This window comes from Odontomachus brunneus, unplaced genomic scaffold (genome assembly GCF_010583005.1).
Source record: "Odontomachus brunneus isolate Ranch 3 - 2012 unplaced genomic scaffold, Obru_v1 Obru_scaffold_073, whole genome shotgun sequence".
Taxonomy (NCBI): domain Eukaryota; kingdom Metazoa; phylum Arthropoda; class Insecta; order Hymenoptera; family Formicidae; genus Odontomachus; species Odontomachus brunneus.
Window position 1 is genome coordinate 722,813 of NW_022639523.1, and position 25,974 is coordinate 748,786.

Sequence of the window (25,974 nt, forward strand, 5' to 3'; positions counted from 1 at the left end):
TTCATTTGCGTACGATAAAAAAATGAACATTAGTGAAAAGTGGTTTTTAGTCAATCAATACCCCGTAACTTGTTTTTTTCAGATCTGACGATACGATAATTGATGCATTTAACCTTCCACATACAACGTTGAAACTGTGAGATCCGAACGGATATTTGAGCACTCAGTAACTTTCTCAAGTAAAATGTCTGTTTCAAAATAGTGCAATCTGTTTGCAGGCTTTCATTTTATCACGCTGCTATCTTATAGCTGCACTGAGAAAAAAATTCAAGTGTTAACGAACGAATATTCCGTTCAAGCAATATATTCGCGATCATTTTTATGGCTATCAAGTTGATCGGAAAGTTTGATCGAAATATATATCCGTTTATTAACTTTTTATCGTGAATTTTGGATCGTGGACTTTTCTTTAAGACTTCTTATATCTCTGGAAGAAAAACGTATTCAAAAATGTTGATTTTCAATAAAGTTATATTTAATAAGGTAGATCAAAGTTCATCGGGTCTGAGAGGTCCAGATTATACTGTATGCCTCAAGCATGATTGTCCGCGGAGAATTAAGAAGTGTGAAGACAATTTAATTAAGATACACTTAACAGATTTGATGGTTTGCAGTTAATTCGAGCATATGATAATATGTACGATAAAAAGAATACAACATTGAAGAGATACTCGGTGCTTATCGACACGATTGCCGACTACACAAAGGACAAAGGGTCAATTCTAAGGTTGCGGAGCAACCCCATCGCTTCGTTTCCTTATAGCGACCTCATAGCGCGGAAACATTAAGAGCGTGGAGACAGTTTCGGAGAAACTCGGTTGTTTCAGACACTTCCTCAGTAAATACGACTTCCTCAAGGTCCCGGCGACGCAAGCGGGAGGCAACGAACCCACCAGGTATCGAACGTGCGCCACGTCGCGTGAAAAGTAATCTTCAAGGACGCGGCCATTATGCGGGGATCCTTTTTCTTCACTTTTAATTACGCGCTTCCGGTATTCCCGAGCGCGCCGGGAGTGTTCCCATTAAGAAGCGGGAAAGTAGCAGCTTCCCTGGTCGAAGTTTCCGACGGCGGGGCAACGATCGCGCTCGTGGGGCCGAAGGCGAGAAGAGAAGCGCATAACTAGATCCAACCTCGAACTCGACACGAGTCCAAGGGAATATCTAAAAGCACCGCGTTCCTCCCTATTCCCCTGAACTTGGTCTCCAACGCGTCGTATTTATAGAATGCCGCGAGCCGCTGCGTATACGGCACCACGTGGTTTACATACGCGCGCCGGTCGAGGAGGATTAGATTATAACGGGTGGCCACACGAGGAAGGAAACCCCCGGTCTGTGCGAAAGAGCGCGTATGCGCTTTGACAAGTGATACAAAGATCGTCGTTCTTTGTTTTGGCATTCTATTGGAAGACTTTGGCAAATTGCAGCCGACTCTTGTTGAGTTTTATAATTTCTACTAGTATACTCACGCAGTATACCGGTTGATCTTTCGTCGAGCCGAAAAATGAGCGTGGTAAAATGATAACGACTGTAGAAATTACTTTGTAGACGCGTAAAGTCATCCTCATCAAGGAAATTGTCGAAATCGAGAGGAGGAAAACGAATAATCGTAATTAGATTCTGTCTCTCGGTGACAGATACACTTGTGGTTCGGTCAGGTCAGGTTCCTCCACTTCTCACGCGAAGGGAAGTGAGTGACCCTCGTCAGGTAAGCTGCGAGGTGTCGCCGATGATCGTCTCCGGCCAGCCGGGGGACAGTCACCTTATAGGTGGAAGGAGGCGCGTCGAAGTGACCCTTGGTCAGGTAGCCGATGGAGAGTCGCTCCATCCCCCTCCCTTCTTAGGGCGACAAGTGAACCGCCGACAAAGCGTACAATAATAGCGACAGATTAGGTTCCGAAAGGTGTTCACACCTTGGAAGGAGGGTCTCGGACAATGGTGGACAATGAAGCGGGAAACCGACACTACAAACAACATAAATTTTCTTCGCAGCGCCTCGTCGCTCGGACAGCGGTGCGCCCGGCTTATGAGGAGCCGAGAACGGACACCGCCCGTCTCCTTATTTACGGGTGCAACTCGATACCGACCTCGTTGCTTTTCTTCGGGTGTGACCGTCCCTCTCTTCCTCCCCCAGGGAGACCACCGGCGGTCACCGGCGCTGGGTGCGCTTGTAAATCCATTATCTTGAATAAGAGTCAAAACGACCCACCTCGGAGGTCTATTCTGCCTCTATAGAGTTGCCATTTGCGGGGACAAAATATTTTCACTCACGGTGATGTCAGGACGGTAAACAGAGAATTATCTGCGGTTCGTCGTTGCAAATTACATATCTCTTTCTCCCTCCCTCTCTCTGCCTTTCTCGTTGACCTTTTAAATCTTGGGATTCTCTCTGTGAACAGCACATTTTTTGCTTCAATAAATGTGTCGTTAGAGATTCAAATTGAGGTCAAAGTTTTCAGCACACTGCTTGATTAGTACGTAAATTTCGAAGATCCAAGTGATTGTGTGTCTCTCTGTATTGCACACGTGGCACACGCGGGTGCAACATCAACGAAAGGAATGACCTAGGTCGGCCGATGCCGCGCGCATCGCAGATTTGTTCTTCCTAGTTTCGCGTGGCTTCGAAATATTGATCGTATTTTTCCAGCTTCCATTCGTGCGACATTCGTCGCGAGGGGACGGCTATTCGCTCGCGGTTTCGCGATCTTAAACCCTTTTTAAGGGTTGTACCGTCGAGGCCAATAAGCCGGGTAGACGAGCCTCGCGAACGAACCAGACGACATCGTATTTCAGCTGAAATTGCCCGACCGGCAGATTGGATGGACGATATACAGCCCCGTTGCCGAGTTCGGCAAAGACGTGGAGAAACTGTATCGACGTCGTCTGTCCTAGCGTCTATCCTGGCGTCGGTCCTGCAGGACCGAATTGAAGGAGAGTCCGATGAGTAATTAATGTCCGCCCCTAGTGTGCAGTCCCCGTTTTGTTCTGTAACTTTATCGGCGCTCGGGATCAGTATCAGAGATGTCGTAGCTTCCCATCTCTTGCATCGTGTCGCTTCTCCCTCTTCGCCGGTTTTTTCTTATATGCTTAAGCGCGGTGATTAAGCAGTAATTGATGCGGTGTGAGGTAGAAGAATTTGCTGCGTCGAAAATCGGACGCGAGCGATCAGTTCACCGTTGTATTCAATTTTCGTACGAAAGACAGCTGGCTTGTTTTAATCGAAGTAATCGAAAAAAAAATCGCAAAACGCGGACAAAATTAAAGTATAATTCATCGATTACTCTTGCTCTTGTTTCGAGAAGAAGTTTATTCACGGACAAGTATCCAGTAGTAAGCACCTCCCGATGGCGACGGTTACCTACGAGAATCGGTCCCAGAAGCGTCTGAATACACGGATATGTTAATTAAAACAAATTGCCAACAACTTCGTATGCATTAATCGCGCGATATCGACGTGGTAGCTGCGGCGCGAGTAGATCAATACGCTCACGTGCAACAACTCTGCGCAGTCCCTCTTTATTAAATCGATCTTTCGCGTTACCTACCCAATTAAGTTACAATACGTTACCAATCCAATACGTTAAACATATCGAACGTCATCTCCAATTTGGAGAGCCTGATTCGGCCGATCATCCAGCGCTCTCGTATCACCAAGTATCGATAACGCCGCGCTGCGTAATGAATACACCGCGCTCGTCGACCGCACGCGTCTTCGCCGCAGACGCGTGAGCTTTTTTCGGAGGTCCCTTCGCCTTACCTGGTCGCGTGCTGGACCCGGCCGAAGGCGAAGGACAACGAGAGCGAAGGAGAGAGAAGGAAAGGGGGGCGCGCGCGCGCGAGAAGAGAGCCCGGAGGAAAGGGTTCGCCACGCGCCCGGCGCCCCAGAGGTTAATCTAGGAAATCAAATCAAGGCGGTTTTTTTGGCCGAGCAGTCGCTGGAGACGAGTCGGAGGAGCGAAAAGAGAGGTCGGATCCGCAGGAGAACGAGCAGGAGGAGGAGGTTGAGAAGCGGAGGAGAGGAGAGATGCGAAGGGGAGAAGGGCTTCCGACGGGCCGCATCAAAGACAATATTCAGCGCGCACGCCGTATGCAAAAGGCGCATATGCCGCGCACGTGCCGGCGGGGGGCAAAGCTTTAGCGCTCTGTTTGCTAAATAACGTTCTCGGAGAGTATCTCGGGGCTAGATATCGGCCGCGTAAGAAAACCCCCCGCGTGGGTGTAATTGCGCTCTATTAACCTCTGTCGCGCGGCGGCGTCGAACGCGCGGAGCGATCGCAAAAAGAAAGCTCCGCTCTGCGTTGATTTAGCGATTTAGCGAACGAATGTGTAATTAATTCGCACGTCGTGTTTCGCACACTTCTATCCGCGTCTTAAGCGGATAAAGCGATGGGGCCGATAAAGTTGCCCGCGGGCGAATGTCGCTTGTACGATGACGCGAAGTTGAAGGAAACGTCTCTTCGCAACTTCGACGATCGAATGTCGCGTTTTAATTTGTCGAGTCTTTCGGCTACAACGCGACTCTTCTTCAAATACGACGCGGAGAGATGTCCGCTTGCGCCTCTCGCGTCGATGCAAAGAGCGTTCGTTAATGCTTGGAGTGTTACGCGCGTATTTACTACGGCGATAACGTCCGCGAACTTTTTTATATCGCGCTTATATTTGCACTCGTGACATCTCTTGGACGCCAGCTACGTTATCAGCGCGACGTACTTCTGGATGCAAAATTATATACGACCGCTGACGTCGCGCGAAGGAAATGTTAAGGCCATCCTTCATATTTATCGCGCGACTTTTGTGCGCAAATTCTGAATTGCAAGACATCGCCGCGATCTAGCGCTGTAAATCACTCGCCGTTCGCGTTTTGTCTTTGTCTCCGCGGCGCGATAACCGCACAATGTTCTAGTCAATACGATAGTCGTAGGTATTCCGGATAATCTCCGGGTCGCGACAGCCTCCAAGTGCTAACCTTTAAAGGCCGAATGATCAGTTAACTGACCAGCCCGCATAGTCATTCATCGTCGAAAGGTTATTAAACTGACCACGCTCCCACCGCCCATCCGTGTTCTGCGGTTTACTGTGAACGACAATTATCGCACGATCGCCGCGATATACACTGGAATTCATAAATGTCTCACCGTTTTCCCCAAATCGAGAGTCACTAGACATTTTCGGCCAGGCACATTCGTTCCTAGATACGCACCCGTCGTGACTATTGATTAATCGGAAAAGCGGCGACGCGATGTTTCAAAGCGCGATTGACTCCCTGACAGCTTGATGTTTCGTCTGCGTCAATAAGAAAAGTTACTTGCTCCTATATTATACATGACCAACAGGAAAGTGATTTGTGTGATCCAATGAATATATATTAAAAAATAAACTATATATTAGTATGTGCACGATACAGCCAAAAGACCAGATAGCTATCATAATGAAAAAAAGAAGAAAAAGTACATTTTGGCATCACTTTCCTGATTATTCAACAATCATGATGAACGCAGACTCGCACTGAGAAAAAATGTCTGAATTTGTAATTATAATCACATTAGGAATAGTTATTATTATGGTCAAGAAAATCATTACTTTATTAAATTTTACTGTAATTTTAGTAATAATAACTTCATATATATGTTACTGCTGGCACATTTTCGTGTCAAAACAATAAAAAAAAATATGATTAGAGTAAAAAATAATTATAATTTTAGCTAAATCAACTATTTCTTTCTCTTTTTCAATGTAAAAACGAATGCGCTTCGCTGAGAATGTAGTAACTTTTGATTTGGAGAATAGTAAGGCATTTGTGACTTTCAGTATACATGAGAGCGTGTTTTTGGCTTTCTACTTTAACGTTCTCGCACAAACAACTGCCAATGGACAACAATTCTCTCTTTTGAACGTAAATTACAATAGCATTGGTTGCCTAACGTTATCGGATTTCTTCCAACTGTCCTATTGCTTCTGTTTCGCGATTAGAACCGTTCGAAATTATAATCGGCCATTCGCTTCAATCAGTTGGAGATAATTTTCTCTCTGATCGTTACGCGCGGGCAGAATTTATTCCCATAATTTGATCAAATACTATCATGTACTACCGTGCTCTTTCGGCGATCGCCGCGACATTTACACCACAAGGTAATCACCGACGATTCTCTCGACGCGTCTTAACGGCCTACGTTGGGTATCGACGAAGCGAGAAAGTATTCGCCGCGATGTCGGAAGGCACGAAGAACCCGTAAACACTTGTCGGTTTTACATAGCGTATCGTTATGAATGGGAAACTGATCGCACGATGGAGCGTATTTGCCCTTCGATGTGCGCAAGTAAATACGCGAACCATTTACCGACGCCAATCTATGTACGTACGTAGGAGAGAACACTGGAGAGAGCAGGCACAGGTAATTGAAGCGTAAGCAGGCAATGTACACACCGCTTCGAGGAAGAGGATAATCCCGGGTTTGCAAACACGAATTTAAAGCCTTGGACTTGAAGGCGCGAACGCGCGACGGCACTCTCAACAGCCCGCGAAATTCGCGGCCGTTCCTAATTAACGCGATCGAAAACGTTCCCTTGGCCCATGAAAGTCGGTTCGCTGAATGTTCGTCGCGACCGTGAAGGCGCACGATCCGTCCCTAAACAATTTTAATCGCACTCGACGCCGACGGAGGACTCACCTGGTCGCGAGCGACACCAGACCCGACGAGTCGTTTGTCATCGTCGCCTCGCCGGTATCGAGCCGCGGCGACGCGACGAGGTACCATTCGATGAAATGACGCACATCCGTCCGTGTTCATGATGTCATCGATCCTGTCGTTAGTCAATCATCGATTGTTCGAGGGTTAAATGCCTTTTTTTCGTAACCGCAAAGAAAGAGAGAGAGAGAGAGAAAAGCAGGTGTCGCGACAATTCGATTGCATGAATCAAAGAGAAATCGAGGTTAAAATTTTGCCAGAGGTGCGTGTCGTGATGGGATTAAGGGGAGACACCTCCTGCTTCCGGCACTGGCACTGTCGCCTCTCGCTCATTCCGTCTCAGGGTGGCATGTATGCGAACTCGCGGATTCGCGACGTTACCCACATTGTCATGTTTTCTCCCCTCTCTCTCTCTCTCTCTCTCTCTCCCTCTCTCTCTCTCTCTCTCTCTCTCTCTCTCTCTCTCTCTGTAATCACAGCGATCGATCAATCACGCTCTTTTGGGCTCGGAGGCGCCTCTTGGAACAGCCGCGTGGAAGCGCGCATCGTCGCCCGTCACTCGCGGATCCGCATGGTCCATCGACCCATCGATCGCGACGCACCCCGTGACGCGGAGTCAACGGGGGCGGGAATAATCAGGTGACGCGAGGGTAATCGGCGTCGAGAAATATTCCGGTATCTTTTCGCGGCGGCGTCATCGCGCGAACTAAAGAATATCGCAGTTGTAATTAAGAAAACGGAGCCGCCGTCGCCGGCGTCGCTACCGCCGCCGCCGCTGCCGCCGCCGCCGCCGCCGCCGCCGCCGCCGCCGCCGCCGCCGCCGCTGCTGCTGCTACTCCGTGGGGGCGAGGGGGTGCTTCACGGGCGTCGCGGGAACGGGTGGTGTCGACGGAGGGTAGCAGCCGCGGGGATGGAAAAGTCTCTGAAAAACGCGCGCATGACAATGCCGCCCTTCCTAGCCCACCCCGTCCTCCGCAACGCTACCACCTTCTTCTTCTCCTCCCCCACCTCCCCCGCCGCCGCCACCTCCATCTCCTTCTTCTCTCTATCTCCTTTTCCACCACCTTCGCCGTCTCCACTCGCTTCGCCTGGTGGGGGCTGTCGCGAACTAATTAAAAATTCAGCCGACGACGAGTTACCCGAAGACGTTGGCCTTCCATCCCTCTTTTCCCTCTTTCGCTCTCGTTCGACCTCTCCCTTTGCTCCTGGTTCATTCACTCACACATACACACACACATACATTCTCTCTCTCTCTCTCTCTCTCTTTTCCTCCCCCCTACCCTCGGCTCATTCTTCGCTCTCTTGCACTTAACTTTCTCGCGCCGTTCGTAGCTTTTTTACCTTCCCTCCGTCGGCCACGCGACCGCCGATCCTTTTCACTCTTTTTTCGTTACGCCACCACGAGGAGCGGCGGCGCGCTCACCTCATCGACAGGTTGCCCTCTTCATCGGGACGTGAGTTCGCCGAGGGAAGCGAAGAGTTAATTACCGAATCGCGACCATACTGCCAGATCGGTGTGGAAAACTTGTATTATGAGACCACCGCGTTGAATCTCTTTTCCTCGCGAGCGTCGTTCGCAAGAGAATTAATCGCGAGAAATGCAGACACCTCGAGCCAGGATTCCGCGCGCCGTTGTCTTTTCTTGCGTATCTTTGCTCCACTTTTTTGTTTGTCTCATTTCAACGCGGCGCGACGCCGACGGAATTGGGGCGGATATAAAATGATTAAGATCGAGGTGGAGCGTACCGGACTTGCGTGACTCGATTGAAAACGATTTACGGCGATCCGCGATCGGATCGCCATGGAAGGATTTGCGGGCCGCCGATGAGCGCCGAGAGTTCCTCGTTACAAATGGCACGGATTTGTCGACGGCGGTTAACAGCCGAGCGAGAGCGATTGCTTTTGACCTGTTCTCCCGAGGAAAACTTGAAATCGTTGTCTCAATCGCGACGACAAATCGATCGGATCTATGAGCGATTGTATCCCTAATTAACGATGCTGTCTCGTCAGTGCATTGACACGCACTGAATAAATTTCGTGGAAAGGACCGAAATTCTGTAAAGAGAAGCCAACAAATCAGTTCGTCATATGTGAAGAGTGTAGGATGCCGTGCGAGTGTCGACCCGAGATGAGACTATTCGAGGATTTCCTTTGTACGCTATACGCGCGATAATTGTTGAAATTTTTCTCCGAACAGTCGGCGCGCGAAATGTGTATAAAATAGTACGCGTGACTTTCTCGCCACAAGAGACATGCCTCGCAGACAGACGAATGTGAGACAGACGAGTGTTTCTGTTTTGAATATTCGGATTCGTTGGAATTTTAAAGCAGTATCGATCTAACGGAGCTTTTGTCGCCAGGTCGATATTGTTTATCGATGGATTTTATGCGAATTACCTCGGAGTACTCGTCTCCTTCGATTCTGTTTCTCATGGTACTAATTCGTAGAGCAGAAAATAAGAAAAAAAGATTGGAAAGAAACAAACAAGCAGAGGTAGATTTAAAGTTAATTAGCATGTACATACACATATACACACGTATGTTAACAAGATCGTTGATCGAATCAATATGCATTTGTCGGCGGAATGATGAAGTTTTAATGAATATCGGCGTTTTAATCTCATCTCGCGCACGCTTCGAAATTTAAGGAGACTTCGTGATAAGAATGTCACAAGTGCGATATCAAATATTGTATCTAATCACGCGATTAGATGATAAAAAGCAACGGTGACAAGAATAAGAAGTGGGAAGTCACCGTAAAACAGATACAACTTGATGATTTTAATAACTCGCTGCGTCGCTCCGCTTAATCGCCTGAGACAATAAACGCACGTTCATAAGCACGGTAAATTATCGTCACATGATTTTCCGCGCGTATTCGCAGTGCGATGAGAGCAAGAGAGAGAGAGAGAGAGAGAGAGAGAGAGAGAGAGAGAGAGAGAGAGAGAGAGAGAGAGAAAGAAAGAGAGAGAGAGAAATCACACATTTAGTGTACGTTTAATCATCTTGACACATTCGCAATCGTCGGCAGCGGCGAGCGTTTCGCGTTGTTATAATTGAATTCAAAACAATTCGCGAAGTGACCGATGATTATTCCGGACGTGTCGAGGAGCCTTTCTTTCGCCTCTCTTCCATAACATCCTTAACGAAGCTTTGCTTTCGGAGCTATTGCGAAACGTAAACACAAGAGTGATGCGGAGCCGGAGCTGTCGTGTCGGCCGACGGACGAGCGCGAGGACCTGCGAGAATACGACTTTTTGTCGTCACTCACCTTGCGCGATCCTGACCGCGGGCATTTTGATCCTCATGGTGGCGTTCGCGATCTCCGGTCCTCGTCGCGTCGCACTGTTTCCTGGAGAACGAGTCTCAGCTCCGGCTGTTCGGGACGGATGGGGATTGTTGTTGCAATTGCAGTTGTTAATGTTGTTGTTGTTGTTGTTGTATCGTTGGCGAGAAGCAAGAACCGAGCGTCGTCTTCCGGGCTCCTGGATCACATTCGCGGGGACGAGATGAGGAAGGAGGAAGCGACGGGCGCACGTCGGCAGCAGAACAACTGGACAAAATATCCGATCACGGTCGTCGTCACGCTTCCGCCCTCCTCCCTCTCACCTCGGCCGCGCGTTTTCACCCCCCGCGTGAGAGTCCATCCGATTTCCCGGCTGTCGTGACACTTGCCCTCTTCTCTCCTTTCCTCTCACGGGGACACTGCGTGTGTCCTGTCCTCTGACGCGACTCTTGTTCGCGCTTCCTTCGGCCGCGCTATCCGACGCGTCTGAGGAGTTGCACTTGATCACCGCAATCTGGACACTTGTTCGTCAACTAATGTCGGTCTTCATGTTCCTCGTCGGTCGCATTCCTCGACCGCGGCGCGTTCACCACCGCGAGAAAATCGCACGACATACGGCACCGCGAGTCGACGAGCGATCAGCGATCAGTAATTAGACAGACAGACGGACTAATTGACTGACTGAGTGAGTGAACGAGCGAGCGAGCGATTAACTGACCGGAGCAGTCCGCGCGCACAGGTGCGGGACGGTGTTTGCGGGCCCGTCCGCCGGGAACGGTGGCACCTTCGCGATTGACAGTAGTCCCGCCGTCGACTCGCCGCCGGCCGATCTACCTGCGACACCTCCGCGAACCGATGTACCGACGCGCGGCGAGGCACACCAGAGAGGTGCGCTTCGTCACACCTCGCGAACGGAGCGGTCTTCCTCGCCGCGGTCAACAGAGTTCACAAGTAGCAGTAGTCACTCGGTTCCCGGCGCGAGAGAACCCACGATTCGAAACGTTCCCCGTTGACCACTCGTTTCGCACTGCTGCCTCACCTTGAGCTGCCGACGACGGTAACGAGGGAAAGAATAGGGGGGCAATACAAACAAGCGTCCGAAAAGCGTCGTCGCGCCGCGAGTGTCCCGCAGATTCGCGGCGCGATGTTTCACGCGAGTTCGATGAACCGGAGCACCGAGACGCTCGTCGTCTGGCGGTATCCACGATACCTTCAACGTCTTTCTCCCTCTCTCTCTTTGTTTCTCTTTCTCTCTCTCTCTCTCTCTCTCTCTCTCTTCCTCTCTGTCTCGTTGTCTTCCTCTCTCTTTCTCTCTTCTTTCCTCTTTCTCACGCTTCCGTTTCTCTATTTTTAATTATCAGCTGTCAACGTGGGGCACCCACGGTCGCTGGACCACGCGCGATCACGGTAACGTGACGTCGACATGCGACATCGCGTCGTCGACGACGTATGCGGCCTCGGCGGACTGTTGTTGTCGTCTGATGCGGCCTGACGGCGCGGGTGTTGGATGCCTGATGCCGGCGTGGACCAGAGCGACGACGGTCCAGCATGGGTCGTATCGCCGAGTGGACTGTGCCGGACTGTGCGCGCCTCTAGTCGTGCCGTGCGGGACCTGGTGTGTGTCGGGCACTGCGCTCACTTCGGAGGCGCTCGGTTCGCCTCGGCGCCGAGGCCGGACACCCCACGCGCTCTCGGGGTAGTTTTCACCCCCGTGGTGGGGGCAACTCTCTCCCTCTCTCACTCTGTCTCTCTCTCTCCTTCTCGGTTCCTCTTTCTCTCTCTCTCTCTCTCTCTCTCTCTCTCTCTCTCTCTCTCCCTCCTTTGCCTTCTCTCCCTTCGCCGCGCTGCTTTCCTACACCCTCCCGTGCCCCGCTCTTTGCTCCGGTTCTCTTTCTCCCTCCCACTCGCGCGCTCGCTCTGTAGAACGTATGTACACATACGGAGTCACTTACACAAATCCACGTGCTCGTCTCTCCTCGTCCATCGTCGGGCTCTCCGATCCGCTTCTCTCCCTCCCAGCTTTCCTCTCGCTCACCGACACTCCGATGCCTCGACGTAGCCGTCCTCGTCGCGACGTGTAGATATCCACGAGGAGAGAGAGAGAGAGAGAGAGAGAGAGAGAGGAAGAAAGAGAGAGAGAGACTGGCTTCTTGTCTGGCGGGCACCTCCGCCGCGGCGGGTGGAGGGAGAAAGGCACGCTTTTTCCAAAACGCAACCCTTCCTTCGGCGCGAGAACGCGGCGAACACGATTTTCCGGCGCGTTCCAACAGACGAGCGAGAGTCAACGGTCCTGCATCCGGTAGAAGAGGACCCGCGTGCGGGTTGTATGTAGGGGAAAAAGTGTCAAACGTCCGTTGAACTGACGTTTTTATCGAATTTTCAGCTGAAGTGACTAATACTTTGTTATATACACTTGTATTTCTCTGCAGTTATCTCGTATATCAACTGATGTATCGTTAATTAATAATTAATTCCCAAATAACGTGAAACTCTTTTGATGTTTCACGTCGATTTGGAAATTTGACAAATATATCGTGATTTTATATATACATATACATACACATATACGTCAACGTGAATGGTAAAAAAGTTTTGTAACAAAGTCTTAACGTGCGGCTTTCACGGTGCCGACGCGATTAATGCTAACCAAGCGTTTAAATTATCCGCGGTAATTTCCAAACGTATTAATGTTGTTTGGGGCAACGCCAAATTCTCGTTGCTGATCGTTGCCGCATTCATTACGTTGGCGCAAAATTTTGTCGCGCATGACAAATAGTTTCAAGTTACTTTTACCGATTGCGAGAAGTTTCATGGACACTAGGACTTTTGCTATAATACGCATTAATAAGTCTATTCGTGCGTTCATTGCGTTCAATTACTCTGAGATTGCAATTAAACCATTGCTAGAACTACCGACGTACTTCCTACGTCCATTGAGACACGAGCGTGAGATGAGTGTGAAAAACACGGATACAAGTAAATAATGCGACATGTTGATAAATTCAGGTACTTTCTAAGGCCGTCAAATTAATATCGCCCGAAACCGTTTCGCTTTCGCTTTAGTTCTCGCGCGCGCGTTGCCACCTCATTACGGGCGCGATGGTGCCGTGATTAAAAAAGCGTCGTTGCGCGTCGGGACGCGACGCGACGGTGCTAAATGCATCGATCGCGACCACATTTACGGACTGATCTTACTGGGAGCGATGCGCGCTCGTCGTCCCTCGAACTCGCCGTAAACACGTAGCGTTGAATCGCGGAGAAAGCAGTGTGCGGAGGAGCACACAGGAGTACCTGCTCTCTCACATTAATTATTCCGCGGCTAAAACCCCCTCATTCTACTGTGTGGGATCGATATCCGCGACGCGGATCTTTCCACGCCGGGACTATTCGTCTGAGGATCTCGATCCTGCGGCCAGGCGAACGGGGTAAGGAACGGAATAGGGACAGGCGGATGACAAGAGACGAGAGAGAGGAAGAGGGAGAGAGAGAAAAAGAGAAAGAGAATGGGAGCGAAGGAGAAAGAGAGGACGAGGGAATCGAGAGAAAAGAGAAAGAGATATAGAGGGGGATAGAAAGGAAAGAGATGAACGTGGCGGAGAGTCTCGCATTATCCTGGATCCGAGACGTTCATCCGTCTACAAAGAGAAGTGGTGGTCGCGATAGGAAGTTCGAAGTTTCAAAGGAAGCGTGTATAGCTCGCGCCAGTACGTATGCGCATCCGTGTATCTTACGTATTACGTATATAACGTATCTCTCTCTCTCTCTCTCTCTCTCTCTCTTACACACACACATTTTCGGTCCACAGTGACGGACCACGCGATCTAATGCGCCCTTTAATTTTCCGCCGGGGTAGGTCGGCCTCTTTCCTACTTTCCTCAAGTTGAGCGACGCAGAGGAGCAGCGAGGGAGAAAAGGACGCCGAAAATGTTTCCCAGGCTCCAGACGTGGCCTGTCCTCGGCCTGTTCCTCGGGGAGGCGGCTCCGAAGTGACTTTTAACAATCCCCGAAAAATTATCTAGTGTGGGGGCCGTGAGCGAGCCCGGTCTCCTGGACAGTGTTCCATGGGCCTGTCCGACATATCTCGATCGACCAATCTGGAAAAGGACAAGAAACGTGGCTGTACGGGAGCGACCGATCGATATTTCTTCTTTTTGTTTCTTTATTAGCCCTATAAATCCTGTATTTAACGTGATGTGTCGTTTTAAGCTATCCACTGACAAATGCAATTTGGGAGACTCTTGTTAAAATCTCGGCGGAATATAAAAATAGCGACGCGTTCGGTTCTATCTTGGAAGGCCAGACGAGAGTCACTGGTGCTTCAGTTTTACACCATTATAATTTGAGGAGATATATATTCCTGCTATTCCTTCCTCCTCAGGCGAAAAGAGGTCGGAGACTTTTTATAGTGACAGAACCAAAGAGAGAAGGAGAGGGAGAGATAGATAGAGAGAGATAGAGAGAGAGAGGGGGAGAGGGAAAGGGAGAGAGAACCCGAATCATGGTGTGTCAAATTTTTCAATTTCGCCAAGTAACACGCGATACACGCACGATATATCACGAGATCGAGCGACGTATAAATACCGATCCGAACCGTACGGTACGCGCGCACCGAGTTAGCGCGAATCACGTAAGTGTGAGCGATAGAACAGCTCTCACGGTACATTCGCACCGGACGAATTAACGAACTGGATCGCGGGCGGCGCGAGGAAAGTTTGCGACGCGCAATTTCGCGAACGCCTTTCGCGACGGGGCATCGTCGCGATGAGAGGACCGCGCGCATTTATATTTGCCGCATTCAGTTTGTATATCTTATTTACAGCAGCGCTAGATAGATAATATCGCCCGTTCGGAATGCATAAGTTATCAAGCGGTTTATTATGGGCACACACGCTAGGATGCTCGCTTTGACTTGTCTTGCTCTGACTGGGAGAGAGAGTATGTGTGTGCACTCCAAGTGCACCTCGCACGTATCCCTAGGAAAGGCAGCGCGATCCGTTGACCCGTGTGAAACTCCCACATTCATTACCGGAGGCCACTGTATTCTAGACGACCGCAAGTTCATAGAATTTTTCCGCGCTCTCTGTCTCGGGTCCCGCGTGTTTCTGCGATTCTTCCTCAGCGCGCGAACGGTTGCCCGCCGCTTAGAAGGGCACCTCTTCCGCGGACCCGCGAGAAAATGGGTGAATCGAAGAGGGATCGAGACCGGAAGTCGTTCCGCGGGAGATTATAAATGCCTGATTTCCGACGTCAGAGATGGTTCTGAAAGTTTCAGCTTCTTCCCGTTTATGCCCGATTCGTGCGACGTGTGATTCCGTAATGAGAATCGAAATTTTGCAAGAATCTTCGCGGGGCGTTAACAATAGCTGATTGGAAATTATTCGTACGTCGCGTACGTGTTTAAATAACACCGTAATCGATGCGTAATTGAATTTGCGACAGTGATTTTTACGAAAGACTGTTCGCGTGTCGTTCAAATTGCCGATGGATGAAAAATCCGAAAATCAATCTCTGGTCCGGAAAACAAGAAATTCAATTTCGCGGGGCAAATCCCGCGCAAATCCATTCCACCCGCCGCGGAGGAATCACTCGCGACGTCCCATAAGATATTACGTTTTTCGGAGTCAAAGTAGTTCGACGCGCGGTTCCGTCGTGCGCGAGGACACGTGTCCCCCATATATTGGCACGCGTTCGTCTAGTTAAGTCAAACAATACCAACAGCTTGTGATAATGTACTCGTCACGCGCCCGGCGAAGTGTGTCGCCGATACGAGCGCTGGGTGATCTGCGATAGCACAATGGGACACGCGGTTGTTAGATGACACGTCCTCTGGGCTAGTTCTTTGGCGAGTGTTCGACAAACGTCGCTGCGGATTCTCCCTTGGCCTCGTCCCGATCGATTACGTCGTAACGCACGTCTGTCGATCGAAAGTACGGAGGCACGCTCTTCTCGCATTCGATGATTTCACGTCGTTTTCGGCCATCGGAGAGGCATCCTCCGGAGGTCTCTCGACCTCGCCCCGACGATCGTCTATGCATGCCGTACATCCGACAGATGCGGCCGAACGCATCTTCCGTAACGAAGAGCGAGCGCGAGCTCAAGGAGGGACCCTCCATGTCGCAGGACGTTAATTTCGGACACCCGTTACAGGGAGTCGAGCCAAACGTCCAAAGGGTGAAAAAACCGCTGCGTGGACCGTCTTGGTGACGATGCCCGCGCGTTATCCTCCTTCTCTCCCCCTCTCGTCGCCCCTACCCACGATCCCTGCCCTAACAACGCATCCTGTTCGGGGTTTTAAAGATTATTTTTACTTCGGGACAAAAAAGATCTGTCTGGCGACTCGGCGACGTGCACATGTGCCTCACACCGAACGACGACGACGACGACGACGACGACGACGACGTCGGCCAAGACGACGTCGGCCAAGACGACGACGAAGACGACGACCAAGGCAACGACGAGAGGAGGAAGAGGAGGTTCAATGGTTTCGGCCGCGCTCCCGTTGCCCGGTCCAGCTCTTCGTGGGAGTTTATCGTCTCCTCCCCTCAGTCCGCGCTCACTCTTCGGTCCCCCTTGACGCCACCGTGAAAAGAGGAACGAGGAGGTCCGGAGATAAAAGCAAAATGGTCCCTAGAGCGACTGCGCGACGTCGCTGGTATATGGGTGACCAGAAATGGTCAAGGGGTCGCTCTCAAGCCGCGCTGCGGTCCTTCAACCTGTCTCGGACTAATTTTTGAGGTATTTTGAACTAACGAGGAGTCCGAGAAAACCTGTCTTCAACGTGCACTCAGATCAAAATACTTGAAAATTTATTTGTGAGGGATATAAAGTTTATATTCGCAGAAATAGTTTACATTTCATAGAAATATACTTTTCTTATATCCTACGAATAAATCCTCAAGTATTATTTTTTCAGTGTAATCTCGAGTAAATCACGACGCGTCTCGAGGCTCTGTACCAAGAACGTACTTTGACGCCATTATGAGGAATTTAACGGCATCTCTCATTGGAAATAATTACATACTTGAATCCACATATTCAGTCCATTTGCGTAACGTTCGTCGCGTCGTGTGGTTCGTTGTCAACAGGCAGCGGCTACAGGGTAACGTTTTTTTTTCTTTCTCATACTGTTACACATATCATCTCTATATATTATCCCAAAGCCATATGCTATGCATGACTCGACCGTGGGGCCAGTTAAGCCTCTTTCTCTCTTTGTCGCTTTGATGACCGGAGCTCCAGACGAAGCAATTGACCATACGAGCGTGTCCGTTCACGTATGGCTACGCCAATGCGACATGTGTGCTCGAGAAGAGACAGTTACCAAATATAACCGGAGGACGGACCCCTTGCCAAGGGTGTTTAGAAGTTTTGGACCTTCCTTGTCGCAAGGGTTGGCCCCGACGACATCGCACGCGCGCGGGTGCGGCCCGTTTTTCTCGCATAGTCCCCATCGGCACGCACGCACGGGAAATCGACCACCCTGCACTGCCTTATCGTTTCTCTCTCGCTCGCGGGATATTTCTGGAAGGGCTCCCGTAACCGGATATCCCCCGACTAGCCGTGAAGCAAATTTTTGACAATCGTTGCTGGCGCGGAAACTCGCGAGCCTCGGAGGTCATCGAACCAAGCGCAGCCTCCGATGCACTCGTATATTCTATCCGTTTTCCTCTTAATTATAGTGCTCTTGAGGTCGATGCAAGAGATTAAAAAGTATTCGAATGACGAGTAGAGTACACTATACGAAATATAAATAGTGGTGTCTCACGTCTCATATCTCGAAAAGCGCGAAAGGTAAATTGAATTCGTTGTATTAGCGCAAAGCGCCGCTTTACTCGACCAAAATCGATTCGTAGTAAAGGCACTAGTTATGGAAAAAAAATGAATGCGCGCAACTTACATTATTTCGTAGACGGCAAAATCGAGAGCTCGTCGCGTCGATATTAGTTCTCGAGATTTCGGCAGGTCGAAATGCCGTCCGAGAAAACTGCGCGATATTTTCCCCGGTTCGGTTTCTTTCTTTTTTTTTATTTTCCCTGGCAGAAGTTCAGAGAAACTTTCGGATCGGTATGTATCGATGTATGCACATCGACGGCGCCCGTCCGATCGTCGCGGATGATTAACGTCGCGCAGAATTTCGCATTCTCGCAGATCCCACGGGACACTTTTCCGCGCTCGAGGACGGCACGGTCGCCATCGATGATTTAACGGGGCACTAAATCAGGACAGCAGGAAACAACGGCAGAGAGGAGGAGAGCAGGCGAAAAAGAAGAATCTATTTATTATTCTTAGCCAAGCGATGTCAGAACTAGTGTAGCTAAGCGGAATATATGCAAGAGGTAATACACAGACACCGAGTGTGCGCGCATGAAATTAGCGGAGGGATTGTTAAATCATCGAAAGCGACGTGATAAGTTCCCGAGCAATCTTTTGCAATTTGACAGGAAGTGAATTCACGAGTTAATTCTACAATGCATAAAAGAGTGTCTGGAATACATACAAATAAGAAGGATGTACAGGATAAAAGACAAACGAAGCGAACGATATTTATCGAGGACGGATCTGCCTTTATTTCCGATGCAGATTCGATTTTTCCACGTCACCGACTATGGTCTGACTCGACCGTTATATGCTCACGCTATAGTCATCTACAAGACGAATTAAAAAATCGCTACATCTATAAATATCTGTAAAATCGCTGAACTCAGAAATTCTAAAATTTTAATTTAATTTCCAGAATAATATAATTTTCATCAACGTAAACGGTAAAGTGGGTCACATTCCAGAAGTGAAGCCAATCTAGGTTCTTCGGAATTAACGAGGTCCGTACAAATTGCTGTCTGTCAAAGTAGCTTGATAAAGAGCAACCAGAAACTCTATCCAATTCTAGCAAATGTCGTGTTGTATTTTCAGCTTGTTACATTAGCAGATCGATTTGGTATTGCGTGGAATTATTTACTAGAGGCTTCGAATTAGAGGCACCTTTAACTCAATATATCGTTAAACATTCATCGGTATATTTGTGTGTATGACATTTCTAGATTTTCTCGCCCCGAGAAATATGAGAGATTCGCGTAAGCAAATTATATATTCATTTATGATGCACAAAATATACATGTGAGACTACCCAGGTTTTACATGTACAAAAATAATAATTATTCAATGTAGTGAGAGAAAAGGGGGCAGGAGGGCATCCTAATCTATATATACGTTTCCTCGTTTTATCGAAGTATTCGCGACACAGGCTGCGAGAAATCAGGCTCCTAATTATCGAAACGAATTATCGGTCCTCTGGGTGGAGAACTTGAGAGAAACTCACCCATGATCGAATCGATTGCTTTTCCCGCACCTGGTGGCCGACGAGGACCGCGACATTCGACGAAAAGACACGGTCCACACGGGGATGTCGCGCATTTTTTCCCATGTCCATTTTTGCATAAAAAAATTCTCACCGCGCCGCACTTTCGCACGGCCCACCATGGCGCGCGGTGCCACCGGAAAAAAACATCCTGCGTCTCTTGGGGGTAACGCACCGGCGTGCCGGCTCTAGGTGCATTCCTCTATCGCGATGCGTGTGCGTGCGTGCGTGTAAGTAAGCGAGCTTGCCGCGGCGCGCACGCATCGTGGGGTGGTGGGAGCCTCCGCCGAGGGTGCCCCGACTGTTTTTTCTCTCCTACTCGCAGTAGGGCCCGCGAAGACGGACGAGGGAAGTGAGGAACGCCGGAACTGTCGGCGCGGCGAGACGGAAACACCTTGTGGAGAGCAACATTGGAACGAGAGAGAGAAAGAGAACGAGAGGGGAGAGAGATGCGTACTAAGCGAGGAGGGGAACGACCCTTACGGTACCCCGAATGGCACAGATTCCTTTCGCCGGCGGAAGGTGCAAAAAACGATTTTTGGGAGGGGAGTAAAAAAATTGAAATACTGCTAGGTTGTTAGGTTTAGTCCTCCACATGCGCGCACGGTGGACCGACGGCGGAGAGTCGATGGGTAGAGTATATCGTATCCCCGATACGTTCGCCGCTGAAAATTTTCGGGAAAGCGCGGTCGCGCCTCTCCCGTTCGTGAGAACGGACCGCAGTTGGCGGGACATTGACTTAAAAAAGTCTATATTCCGAGGTAACGGCGATTGTCATGAAAAAAGGTGAGATTCGTGATGCTTTGGGAAATCGGTCGATCGGCAGCGATCGTAGGCGTTGATGCTACGCAGATAGCGCAGATAGATCAGCGGTTACGAATTGTTATTAGACGATAATTAGACATTTCTTTGCAGTCAAAGAAAGGATATGAGGATATGATATTTCCAATTATAGGTCGAGTCCCGATTATGGATCGAACTTGGCCTATTAATGTACTAAACAAGTTATAATAAAAAATCTTTTTTTATATTCCTTAGTTCCTTTATAATTATATTTTAAAGTTACGTTCTTAATATTTAGGAAAACAATTTAGAATATAAGTTGCTTTACCGACTCTTTGGATTTATGAAACTGCCAGTAAGTTATACTATATGTATCATTATTCTAATATAGAGATTAAAAAACAGCATAAATATGAACGTTATTGATATAAAATATTTGCTGACCCATAATTCGGACTTACGTATAAATGTTTTTAATTATATTTTATAATTGAGAAATAAATTAATGTAAAGATATAAAAATATTAATAATTAATTAATTTATGTCTAATAATTTGTTTTAAAACCATAATGCTAGTTGCTTGTATTGATTACAACAGCAGTTTGTTTTAACATTGGATCGACAAAAGTTTAAGTAAATGATTGATAGTTATGCTAACCTTAAGTGACCCATAATTAGGACCGTTACCTTACCGTGCAATACACGATTATGCAAAAAAATACCTCCCGTCTAATAGTTTGATTTTAACGGTGTGGAACACTTTTGTCCAATTAATCCAGCATTATTTATAGGATTATTTGCGCTATCCCGCTGGGGTCTCTTCGCGGATCACTCTTCGGTCACAGGTTGCGTCGAGCCGATTCTCGTGAACGTGAATGTCGACCTATAGACGTAGAGCTACTAGCTGAAGTCTTAAACTGGGCCTTAAGCCATTACCCCCGGATGATGGGCTCCCCTGATCTCCTCTCTGTTCTCCATCCGTCTTCCTCCCTCCCGGGTGCATCCTCCGTACTACGATGAATCATTTCTCGTCCGCCGTCTCACCGTGCGCGCATCCTTCTTCCTCTACTCTGGCCTAAACCCTCCCCGCGGATCCTGCATCTTAGCCGCCCCTTCCGCAGCGGCAGATGGCCGGCCAAGGGGTAAGAAAAAAATCCTAGGGCCCCGAAAAAAGGGAGGAGGTACATAAAAAGCGATCCGAGAAAAAAGACTAGAGGGGAGGAGGGAGGCAGGAGAGGCGCTCCGGGGGCGACGCGAACCACGTGTGTTCTTGAAAATTTTCCCGGGAGAGAGGACCCTGTCCTTCGTCGTCCAACATGGCCGATCGCCCCTTTGATCGAATTTCGGCCATTCATCGGGATCGATTATGCGATCGGCCGCCCTTTCTTCGTTACCACGCCGGCTCGATCGCTCTCGATAATCCAGATCTCGCATTAGCGTCTCAGGTGACGAGCCGCGTCAATTTTCGAAAAATTGACTCCGCGCAGCTGTGAGTGATCTCTCCCTCTCTCTTTCTTTCACGCTCTCTCCGTTTCGCGTTTACCTTCCTCCCTCGTGACTCGGTCGGATGCCTCCGACTCTATCGTATCGCGCGATTTGCATGATTTTATGGGACTTCATGATACGTCTCGTCGAGATTTCCATGATGCGCAGCACCATTTCCCGTTTTACAATCGCATTACATCGTATCGGCGCACCAGGACACGCGCTTTTAAATTTGACGGAGCTGTCAGTCGATCGGATCAGTCGTCGAATTTAGATACGGCTACCGCGTCTCGTTAACTTCTCTCAAATAAAAATCTTGCAATTTAAAGATCATTTATCACCAAAGAATCGACTTTTAGATATAAGGCGACGGTCACCTTCACAAGTGGATAAAGTATTCGACGATTTGTTAGTAAATTTCCCCCCTCTCTCCCGACTGACATAAATGTACACGTAAAGGATAAAGTTCAAGAAGATCCTACTACACTAAGGATCGGTGCGCAGATGATAGGTTCTCATTCCGTATCGCGAGAATCTTTCCGCGTAACTGTAAAGGAGATCTCGCGCGCTATCCTCAATCTCGGATGACTCGAGATGGATCCCAGGTAGAAAAGAATCGAAACTCGTTAAAAGAAAAAAAGAAGAAAGGAAGGAACAGAGGAAAGTTGAAGCAGGACCGAGCGAAAGGGGCGGATAGAGCGAAGATCGTCGCTTCTGGACGCAGGCCAGCTGACCAACCGTGGGAAGACGTGATTTGGCTGGCCTGTTTTCTAAAAAGGATTCGAGTAAATTACTTTTAAATTGGCGAGCCACCGGAATCCTTAGATGCACCTGAGCAGGTAGACCGGTCAGCCCGGCTGGCCGTTTCCGGGCAGTCCTCTTGCAGCAGGATCGCCGACGACTGTTGGCGTTTACAACGCAGTCGCGCAATTAAATCGCTCTTGTCCATGTAACGAATAGCCATCACGGCCACCGTTTCTCTCTCGTTTTATTCGTCTCGCGTCTCGGCATCATTCGAAATTTTCGCTATTATAAGATGTCCTATGGAAAATCGATATGCCACTATATCGGAAAAGCGGACACGAGAGAAAGAAAGAGCCGGTTTTAATTTTACGATAAAATTTGAAAAGTGCTCGAGATGTCTGGGCAGCGCGAGACTTATTTTACGATCATTCGCCCTCGCGCGTCTGTGACTCGTATTTTTCCCTGTTCCCGTTTTGTCGCCGCATTGAACGGTACGCTAGCGAGGATGGATATCGGACACCTCCTTGAAGAAGGGATTTTACGGTATACGTAAAGCACTCGAGGAAAGCAGAAAGTTTTCTTGACCGGGACACGTGGCTGACTCCGAAATAAATATCGTCGAGTATCGACGACAGACGCACAAAATAACTTCTCTCTCTCTCTCTCTCTTTCTTTTTTTTAGTTCCCCCTTCAAGTCGCGTTTACTTTCTCTTTCTCGCGTTGCTGAGGCGCATAATAAAATTCACCCTCTCTCTCTCTCTCTCTCTCTCTTTCTTTCTCCGTTTTCTCGACTTCTTTCGGAAGGGAGGCAATGCATTTTTCGCGCGTTTAAAAATAGGCGATTCGCCGTACTGCGGACTGGCCAGAGGTCAGTAACTCCTTGGGCGCAAGATCGCGCAAAAATAGCCGGCAAAACGGAAAAAAATAATTTCCTCCTCTCCGAGTGCTCTTGCGGTGGCAATTTCAGATATGCAACGTCGTCCCCGATCGGACGTCGGCAGTTCGCTTTCGCGCGACTCTGAAACCTACTCGTATTGGATTCCATCGAGTCGCGTTAATATTAATTAACACAGGAAACCGATATCGTGATTAAGATATATCGCGATAATTAGCACGGTTATAGAATTCGCGTAGAGTGATTTCTGGTACGATCTCATCAGAGAGAAGCATCGCGGGGACAATCCGCGTTCAACGATATATATCGTATAAATATTATTTGCTCTCATAATATTCTTGCGTCACGTCGCCGTGCGCTTCAGCGCGCGACACGTCGGCCACGGTAGAACATCATCCGTTTCGGCGCGGAGATCGTGTGCGATTTAACGGCACGCAATGATTCGGAAGGTGTCCAGTTGCATCGCACGCTCCAAAGGCGAATCCTCCATTGAGCCGAAGGGCCTTCTTCTCCCTTTCTCCTCCGCAGACTCTTGTTCCCTTCGATCAGACTCTCGCCTGTTACCTCACTCGCTGGGCCCGATTGCGAGAGAGGTCCGAATCTGCAGTGTCAGTTCTGCCAGATTTTTCACGGTGCCGATCCCCTTTGTAGGGGGAGGCGCTGCCCGCTTGTCATATTTGCCTATGATGGACGATTCGTCCGAGAAAGCGCTCCGCGACGCGACAAACAGAGTCCCCAACAGGGATGACGAACGCGTTTCTCATTCAACGCGCGCACCACATCTCGGCAATTCCGCCGATTCTGATTATGACCGCTTCCTCCGGATCGGCGAGTCCGATTTCCTCCTCCTTTCTTTCTTTTTTTTTCTTCTTCGTAGGGCCCGGAACGAAGGATCGCGAACAGCCTGCCTTTTCTCGGCCGAACCGGCGAGTCGCGTCGCTACCGAATCGTGGCATTTCTCGCACGATCGGACCGCGAAAAGGCCCGCAGCTGGACAGTTACGTCGTGGGTTAAGTAAAAATAGACGCTGCTGTGTCCTAGCGACCGCTTCTTTCGGTTACTGAGACTGCAACCGCAGCGAGGGAGAAATTCTCGGGGAAGCACGCTCTCGATGTCTTCTCGTTTATTTCAAAGAAGAAAGATAATATAATCGACCGAGAGAACGTATTAATTGTCCGATGAACTATATATCTTTTACATTCTCGTCCTGCTGAAATTTATTTATAAATTCCGTTATCTCTTAACGGGAAATTATCACGCGTTCTGTACTTCCATAAATTGTATAAGTACTTCGTGATATACAGTCACTCGTTTGTAAAATTCGTCCATTCTTTAGTCGGAATTGACATGAAAAAGAAGAAAAGAGTGGGTGTGTATGTTAGTTGAACACGCGTCATCATACTTTAATCGAGCGACGTGAAATAATTACTAACATAATCTTGTATAATTGTGGCAATCCGATAACGTCACTATAGATAAATCAGTGACAGAGGGAATCATGCAGCAGAATCAATTATCATCAACGATTCAATATTCAACTGCTCTCTCTCTCTTCCCCTCGCTGCGACTCTAATTCCCTTCCTCTCCGTAAATCCTTCGCATCCCAAACACGCGATCTCAATTTAGAATCGTATGCCGGATCCGAATAAACGCGACGGTGGAAAAAAAAATCCCCCATGCTCTCCGCACAAATCACGCTCCGTCTCTGTCTCTTACTCTCGCTTTCTCGTTCTCTCTCCGCGCGTGTTCTCCTCGACAAAAGGGAGGAGGAGATCGAAAAGAACGAGGAGACAATCGGCCGATATCCTCACGAGCGGAAACGGCTCGTCGCCCCGGGCGTCCAAGACACGTCGTTGCATCTCGAAAATCCGGCAAATCGTGCGAGATAAATTTCCCGACAACGTCTCTCATGACCTTCCTAATTCCACATATTTCCCGCTTGGCCCAAAGACCCATCGGTGAGGAAGCGATCATAGCGAGAGAGATTCTACTGAGAAATAACGTAACGGGCATAATAGGATTATGATAAAAATAGCCATTGCTGCGCGACACAATAAGACACACGATAGAAGTAGGAAAGCTGAAAATTAATAACGTACAAAGAATTGCACAAAACGTTTTAGACACAATAAAATTAGGTCTTCACTAAACTGTTCAAATTGCGAGTCATTATGCGTGGATTACGCAATAATAGTGTGATTAATAATATAATTAAGAACTCTAAATGATAATAAATAATAATAATTAATAATTCATCATTGGACAAACCCGTTAATAATGACTATTTATTTGGAAAGTTTGGTGTGAACTCTCAACTTTATTATGTCTAAACCGTTCTACGACTCACGTTCTGTACACACGTACGTCATGGAATTCAATGTTGTGTTATTGTTCAGAGATGGATATCTCTTATTACAGTCGGCCCCTCCACAACGACGCCTACTATAGTCACGAGCATCGAGAGTTCGACCTATACATCATTGTTATTCTCGGTGCTCGAGCACTAAGTAATCAAGCAGGAAGGGAGAGTGCGGCCATAAGAGAGCGTAATTACCTTAGCTTGATTATACTTTCTTTACTCTGAATTTTCAACTATTTACGTTACCAATTTTCGACAATTTTCGAATTGAAAAACCGTTTTTCAATTTTGATTTATTTCCCTCACGTTTGACAACGTTCTCTCTCTCCCTCTCTCTCTCTCTCTCTCTCTCTCTCTCTCTCTCTCTCTCTCTCTCTCTCTCT

General features: G+C 48.6%; 1 protein-coding gene and 1 long non-coding RNA gene across 3 annotated transcripts in view; both read right to left on the minus strand.

Moving 5' to 3' along the window:
• Positions 1-10,930, minus strand: part of LOC116847058 (B-cell lymphoma/leukemia 11A) — a 38,000-nt gene extending 27,070 nt beyond the window's left edge. The window contains exon 1 of the mRNA XM_032821642.1: positions 9,955-10,930. Coding sequence (XP_032677533.1) covers positions 9,955-9,991 — 37 coding nt within the window. The 5' untranslated portion in view covers positions 9,992-10,930. The remainder of the gene's footprint in view (positions 1-9,954) is intronic.
• Positions 10,931-11,790: 860 nt separating this feature from the next.
• LOC116847059 overlaps positions 11,791-25,974 on the minus strand; it is a 49,991-nt gene continuing 35,807 nt past the window's right edge. For both annotated transcript variants that reach the window (XR_004378649.1, XR_004378650.1), the window contains exon 3: positions 11,791-14,063. This is a non-coding gene — a long non-coding RNA (uncharacterized LOC116847059). The remainder of the gene's footprint in view (positions 14,064-25,974) is intronic.